Source organism: Vitis riparia, chromosome 14, assembly GCF_004353265.1.
Source record: "Vitis riparia cultivar Riparia Gloire de Montpellier isolate 1030 chromosome 14, EGFV_Vit.rip_1.0, whole genome shotgun sequence".
In the NCBI taxonomy this organism is placed as follows: domain Eukaryota; kingdom Viridiplantae; phylum Streptophyta; class Magnoliopsida; order Vitales; family Vitaceae; genus Vitis; species Vitis riparia.
In genome coordinates this window covers 13,849,233-13,856,942 of record NC_048444.1, presented here as the reverse complement: position 1 = coordinate 13,856,942, position 7,710 = coordinate 13,849,233, and the positions used below count along the sequence as shown (strand labels likewise).

The 7,710-nt window shown below is 32.9% G+C and overlaps 1 protein-coding gene across 1 annotated transcript; it reads right to left on the bottom strand.

Moving 5' to 3' along the window:
* Positions 1-1,096: 1,096 nt before the first annotated feature.
* On the bottom strand, positions 1,097-6,153 carry LOC117930980 (60S ribosomal protein L13-1). The gene is made up of 5 exons (XM_034851811.1): positions 6,075-6,153; positions 4,343-4,458; positions 4,069-4,202; positions 1,653-1,811; positions 1,097-1,547 (listed from the first exon to the last, which is right to left on the bottom strand). The coding sequence occupies exons 2-5, from the start codon at positions 4,449-4,451 to the stop codon at positions 1,326-1,328; spliced, it is 624 nt and encodes a 207-aa protein (XP_034707702.1). The 5' UTR covers positions 4,452-4,458; positions 6,075-6,153; the 3' UTR covers positions 1,097-1,325.
* Between the last annotated feature and the right edge of the window lie 1,557 nt (positions 6,154-7,710).

Here is a 7,710-nt window from a genome sequence, read left to right as displayed (position 1 = left end):
TTCTTGAAATTTTGAGAAAATAATTTTGTCTGCATTCCCATAAAAATTTATATATTTATGGTAAATAAAATATTTATTTGTTTTATGAATTTTATCACATATGAATTAAAGAAAATTATTTTTTCATATTATTTTTAAATTTTAAAATAATTAAATAAATTATTTATATTATTTTTAAATTTTATATTTTCATATAAAAATTAATATTAATAATTATGATTTTAGGTTACTCCTTAATAATAGTAGTTTATGGTTATTATTATAAAAAAATATTTTAAAAATAATATTAAAATAATAATACTATTAAAACATGAATGAACTAAAAATAATTTTGAAACAACAGTTACTAACCGTGGTAATAAAGAAAATTGTAAAACCACAGTTACAAATTGTGATTTTAAGGATATTTATGAAACTTTTAAAACCATGTGGTTTTACACACTTGAAAAAAAATCCATGTAAATGCTTACGTGGATGCAAAAAGATTAATTTGATAAATATTTTGAAATGAGTATTATTCTTGCCATTTTTTTTCTACCAATGGATTATTTTGAACTTAAACTCCCCCAGAAGAGAAGATAGAGTGGGTTGGTAAGACTTTTTTGTACGAATTTCCCAAAATAGTAATTACTATTAGTGGTCAAAAATGGTATCTTGAAAACAGTAAACAATAGGCGTAAAAAAGATGCCCAAATCCTTCCGAGCATGTTTACCGATTTTGTGATCATCTTTACAGCAATCTAATACCCTAGTAAATCAGAGTTCGGAGTAGAACGAAATGGCACCGATCCTGCAAACATGTTGATAATAAATAATGTACCTAAAAATTGGATATTTGTGTCTTAAAAATTTAATCGATCTCAAAACCCTCAGTTTCATGATCTAGTAAATAAAACCTGATGGCTTCACCAAATTCAACAACTTTTACTCCTCTTGACACAGCAGATTCTGACACTATTAATATGAAGTACAAGGCTCTGAAAGCAGATCCAGGGAAAAGCAATCCCTCGCCCGAGTTTTTGTGGGTGGGGGTGGGGGGTTGGGTAACCCAGCACCATAAACCCATGGAGATGGAAATAAATTAATGAAGCAAAAGGAAATATGAATGGAACTCCACTCAAGCAAAGTAACGCTAAGATCAATCTATAAGCACACTACTAACAAAAATTAAGTTCATACTAGGGTCCCTGAGATTATACCAAAAATTCTGCAGGTGTCTGATGTAACAGATAATAAAAAACTCAGAAACCAGTGTCCAACCAAAAATCTGAGTATTGCCTAGCTGTAAACTGAAGAACTGGCTATTATTCATAATTTCATACCCACTATTTCTTCTCTTCCTTCTCTGCCTCAGCTGCCTTCTTCATCCTTACACCCACATGACGCTGATTCATCCGCTCAACACGCAGCTTGCCATAGGCCTTGAATGATTTCATCTCATCTGTAACCTTCACAAGCTCAACAGTTGGCTTCTCCCTGACAATAGGCATGTAAAGACCTTGAACCTGTGTTGCAGTTGCAAGTTCTTCCACACTAGAATCGCCAGCCTGCAACATTGAAAATTTATACAGAGGTTTTAAAATAAGCATGGAAAGTGTAACAAGAAAGTAGTTGTTAAAATTACAATTTAAAATTATTCAACTTAGACTTACCTTGAATTTTCGTGTACGTCTTGGGAACACAACCAACTTAGCTTTATATGTCTTCAACCTTTGGACATTAGCTTGGAGACTTTCTAGTGATCGGTTCCTGCGACGATGATCAACAGCAATACCAATGGTCGGAGCAAGTTTTTTTGGAATACCTGCTGCCTGGAATGTACAGAGCATGTAAAATTTTGGAGATTTATATAGAATAAACCATGGGATTCCATAACAATAGGTTGTCAAAAAGCAATGAAACCAAAAAAATAATAATATATATATATAAAATAGTAACAATTTATCTAAATTGGAAGGGAATGTTTACTGTCACAAATTTTTGCCACTTGTGCCCAACTTGACATGTTCCATCAGAAATTTTGGATAGTCATGGAAGCAATAAATTTTTCTAGCAATACCACTGCACAAATTTATTTATTTTTTATAGGAAACGACAAATAGATATATTGAAAGAAATAAAAAGTACAAGAAAAGGATGAGGAATCCTTCCACCAAAGAAAAGCTAAACTACAAGAGTACAAAAACAAGAAACTACAATGTAAAAACAAGCAATCTCTCTAGGCTAGACCAACCCGTTGGAACTACACACTGCTAGTCAATCTAGTTGTAACACATTAAGGGGAATCCCCTTAAAAACCATGGAACAAAAAGCCCAAAGAAAAGCAAGAAAGTGAATAGAATCCCAAAGATTTTTTGAATTCCTTACTTTATCCTCAAATATCCCCGCATTTCTTTCCCACCACACAACCCAAATTAAAGCAATGCGCACGCATCTTGCCACAAAACTATCCCTCTCTTGGATAATCCAAAACCCTTATAATTGATGGACATCATGTCGGATATGCTCTTCATCTTGGCTAACTGAAATAATCTGTGTCACAAACCCATCATCAAAGAACAATGTAGGAAAAGATGATCTGCTGATTCACCATGCTTCATGCATAGTTTACAAATGTCAAGACTAAGAGCTTTGTAGGGTCTTCTCAATTGTAGCAAGTCATTAGCATTTACCTTCTTGTGTGCCACTAACCAGACAAAGGACTTGCCCTTGAAAGGAACTTGAGAATTCCAAACAAAATTAATAAGGAAAATTGGAGAAGAACCAAAAAATTGAGACAAGGCTAAAAAGAAAGACTTGACTGTAAAAAGCCCTGAAGAAGATAAAGACCAGGATCTTGCATCTGAAACCGATAGTGATAAATGCAAACAATCAAGTGACTGCATGAGGCATTCTAAATCTTCTTATCTCATAATCGGAAAGGTTAGGACGGAAATTAAAGTTCCAAGAGAAAGGGTGAGTAGAACCAAGAATTGAAGATATAGGAATATTTTTATCTGTGACTACTCTAAATAGTCTTGGATATTGGGAACCCAAAGGTTGGTCCCCCCACCATAAGTCTTCTCAGAACCGAATTATTTCCCCTTCTACCACAAACCGAATATACTTGGAAAAATCTTGAAAGACTTGTGCAATAGCCTTCCAAGGACAACAATGCGACCATCTGACTATAGTGTTGGCATCTCAACCATTGGAATGTGTCCCATAAATGCTTAAGATGACCTGATGCCACAGAGTTGAACCCTCCCTAAAATACCTCCACAACCATTTCCCTAAGAGAGCGAGATTCCTCAGAGAAATCTTCCCAAATCCTATTCCCCCTTTTACCTTCGAATTACACACTACATCCCAACTAACAAGATGATCTCTTTTACCTTCCCCAACCCCTAACCATAAGAAATCCCTTTGCAATCTCTCAATTTTTGTAGCCACTTAAGCGGGATTCTTAAACAAGGAGTGAAAGTAGCTAGGAATACCATTGCACAAATTGGACTCACATTTTCTCCATATTCTTAGAAACCATACGGGGCAGAAGAGAATATCTGATTACAATGTTTTGAATTCCATAGGTACATTAGGAACAACATTTATAAAAACAAAATAAAATCCAAGGGCAATTAAATTTCTGCTAATCTAGCTATTTCAGAAGAGAACATAACACGACACAACTTGGCCTACAATTGAAAAATAAATTTTCTAGAGAACAAAAAGTTAAATGGGAAAATAATATAAACACAGTGACCCCCCCACCCCATATGGGCCAAATAATCTCTCAGGAAGAAAAGGCTACAAATCCCAAAAATACATGCAGTAGAGCCAAAATGGGAAGTGTGAAACATCAATAAGCCTAGTTCCCGGAAGAAATACACCTAATACAAAAAAAGATTCACCACATTTTCATTATTGAAAGTTAAAAATAAAAAATAAAAAAAATCATCAAATCCAGTCTCTATATTGTGGACATGACAGCTGTAAAGATTTTCTGAAGAACCAAGCACCACATCTCTACTTAGTACCAAATGAAACTATCATTCCAAAATTTCCAAAACATAAGACAGCACATCACACCTTTAGCTCTTCAAGAGAAAATCCTCTGCCAGCCCTAACTTTCATATTGTACTTCAGAGTTTGCCCATGGACAATAGGTCGAAGTGGTCCAGACGTGGGCCGTGGGAAGATCTTCACAGCCTTCTTTTGCCTAGCTGGAGATGATATAACAGACATGTCAAGAAAATACGAGCACAGCATAAGCAAGCTTGATAATGAAACAGAATCATTATGACCAACTAATTAGCAAGACAGGAAAAACAGCATTTCCATTTTAAAATGATTAAGTAGCTACCTATACGTCTTCTTGTTTTGCGAGCAGGTTGGTTAAACCAAGTTTTGACATAATTCTGCCAGTGTTTCTTGAAGTGCCCATTAGGCACAACATTGTTATGCTTAACCATGGCTTACCTGTAAATGGCAGCACAAACAAAATACCATCACAAATTTAGCCATTTAGCTCCTTCACAAAATAACTCAAAAGAAACACAAAAATCTGAATGAAAAAAGAACATCTCATTTTATAGCCATGAACCATATCCAATTCGAGCTACAAATTTAGAAGTAAACAAATTAAATTACTCAAATGCCTTGAATAAACATAGCAACAATGGTGCCAACATTAGCTACTACTACAGTTCTATTAATTACAAACACCAATTATTACAGTAACCCTAATTTAAAACATGTGCTCAATCATCAAAGGAGTCACGCTTAAGTTGGCTCGTGACCATCACAGGTACAACCATGACCGACCCAAAAGGTTTGGGATTGAATTAGACAGGTACAATCATGACCTAATTTAAAACAAATTAAGTTGGCTAATGACCAAACAGGTACAGCCAGTTTGGTATTGAATTAGACAGAGTGTGACTCCCAAATATCACACTTTATCCCCAAGGTTTAAGTCTTTGAGCATACTTTGAAAAGGGAAGAAGTAACTTTGTCAAGAATCCTTGGGGAAAGTCCCTTTTTTCTTTTTTCTTTTGTTTATTTATTTATTGGGATTTAACTAGTGACTACGGAACAGAACTAGGAGTTGAACATTCAAATAAATGCAATGTTGTATCTAATGCACAGAATATCTAACTTTTAGATATATTGCAAGAATCAAATGCAAGGGAATTGTTAATGGCCTGCAAAAGAGATGGGAACCAAAGAACTTTACTACTAGAGCTTAACAAGGCACAAGTCCTCTTTGAAAGATGGCACCTTCAAGAATGATTACATATCCACTGATTCAAGAAATCTAGATTGACCAGGAACTCAATAGTGAGTTATGTGAATCTTCCATCTTTTCCAGCAATTATGTGGGAACTTCTTAATTAAATCTTAATTTGTTGGGATTAATCATGGGTCAGGTTTGTGAGGAAAAACATAAAACAAAAGAAAATTCTTCTTCTAACAAGGAAATGAAGAATTTTGGAAATATATGAGTCTTAAATAGTTTTTATTTGTATCTTCATTTTTCAGTGACATCCCATTAGCTTCGAAACTTGATCATCCAAGCCAAGTGTGCAAAAAACCCCACTAAATGCAAATTTTATAATCCTCGACTAATTTTGATGTTAAAACACAGCAATACACAATTTCAAAATGCAATATACACTCTTCACACAAAGGCCTAACCCGCATTCAAAATACAATCAACCAATAACCAATAACACAAGCCACGAAAAAAGCAAGGTCACCAATAATTCCAAAGCCAGACCGACATCGAACCAAAGTTTCTCCTGGGGCAGGGATGAGGCTCTGTTCGGATCTCGAAGGACCTTAAAAAAAATAGGAAAATAGGTAAACAAACGACCCTTTGTAAGTAGTTTTTAAAATTTTCCTTCCATTTTACCGCCTTTTTTGAGATCCAGACCGGAGCTCATACGCCCATTTCACAAACAGAAAAAGCCAGAGAGAAAAAAAAAAAAACACAGAAAAATGAAGAAACGCATCTAAGAAAAGAACAGGAAAAATAAAATCTACAAGGGCAAATCCAAAGGATGAAAGCAGAGACGAGAGAAATGCGAGCATACCTTAAAGACTGATACCCCCTAGCACTGCCTCTGTCGACGAGATTTCGGTTAGGGTTTCTTACGCCTTTTAAAGCAGGACTGAACGGCTCAGATTTCTCGATCTCAAAACTTTAAATACTGAAAGCTCTCTACATTTTTCAATAATTACACTGATTGCCCTTTCCTTAACTTTAGGGCCCGTCCGGGTTCAGGCTAAGCCCGGCCCATCCTTTGTCTTAGAAAAGAAAAAAAAAAAAGTCTTTTTAGGTGAAAATAAATTGAAAGCATCTTTTTAATCAATAAAAACGATGGCTAGGTATGTTTGAAAACTATTTTTTAGAATAGTTTTTTACTCTCAAAGCAAAAAAAATAAGAGAACACTTTTAATTCTATTTTCTCTAATTTTTTTAGAAACTGTTTATTCTCTAATTTTATAGAAACTTTTTCTATTTTTTGTTTTTAGGTGTTTTTATAAAAAAAAAAATTAGTTCTTTTCTATTATTTTCACTTATTTTATGAGTCCTAAAAATAATTATATAAGTATATAAAATGATTAAAATAAAGTACTAGATATAAAAATTATTTTTAAAACGTATTTAAAAATATTAAAAATAAATTAAAAATATTTAGATTCCCAAACGGACTTTTTTTTATATAAAATATCATATAATAATTTTTAAAAATTATTTTTTAAAACAATTACCAAATGGGGTCTTAGTTTTTCAAAAAATTACCACCATTAAAACTGAGTTTATTTTTTTATATATAGAAATATTATCATGATATTAAACTTAAGTTTTATACTAGAATTGCATATTCATCTTATTTATGATAATAATAAATATCAAATACTTTATTTAATATGTATGAATATAGGGCAGGATGCTTTGCATTCATCATATATGCAAATAATTTTGCATACAAAAGTTTTGTATGCTCAATATATCTATCAAAAACTTTTTAATAAATATAAAAAACATTTATTCTGACAATGTTTTGCATATTCATCTTATTTATAATAAATGCCAAAAACATAAATTTTATTTAGTATATTAAGCATATAAAAACTTTAAAATGTTGTTTTCCATGGAATTTGTATACATATTGATTTTGATCTCAAAATAATAATCTTGAATAGCTAAACCCAAAATAAAATTTGATGATACAACTTTTAGGAAACACACATCACTTTTTTTTCCTAACCTTGAATCCAGTAAGGTGCACGAAATCCATTCCTAAACTTCTCTAAATCTAACATAGCAAAAATAAAAAAATAAAAAAACAAAAATAAAAACAAAAACAAAAACGAAAAAACAAAAAAGATATTATACCTATGATCTAGATGTCTTTAGATTGATTCTAATATGATGAAGTAAATCATAGGCATCATAGATCTCATATGCCCAAAGATCTTCCATTTGATCTCTCGTTTTAAGGATCTCTAGCATAGGTGAAAAGTGGTCTTCTCTAGAGGAAGGCTAAGGTTTTTCTTTTTTTGGAGTCTAGAAAACAACGATGCAAAAGCAAAGCCTTAAACCCTTAAGGGGGTTTATATGAATTTCCCTAAGACTTGAGCCGAAAGGTTTAGATCACTTAATACAACCCACTTGAATCGTACTTTATCAATTAGCCTTATTGGGTTCTAATGATTACCTCA

Excerpts from the sequence above, each read along its gene's own strand:
- LOC117930980 (XM_034851811.1), bottom strand. The coding sequence starts at position 4,451 with ATGGTTAAGCATAACAATGTTGTGCCTAATGGGCACTTCAAGAAACAC. Across the intron at positions 4,203-4,342 it reads CAAAACAAGAAGACGTATAG|CTAGGCAAAAGAAGGCTGTG; the intron begins GTAGCTACTTAA and ends TATCATCTCCAG. Across the intron at positions 1,812-4,068 it reads TTTCTCTTGAAGAGCTAAAG|GCAGCAGGTATTCCAAAAAA; the intron begins GTGTGATGTGCT and ends TGTACATTCCAG.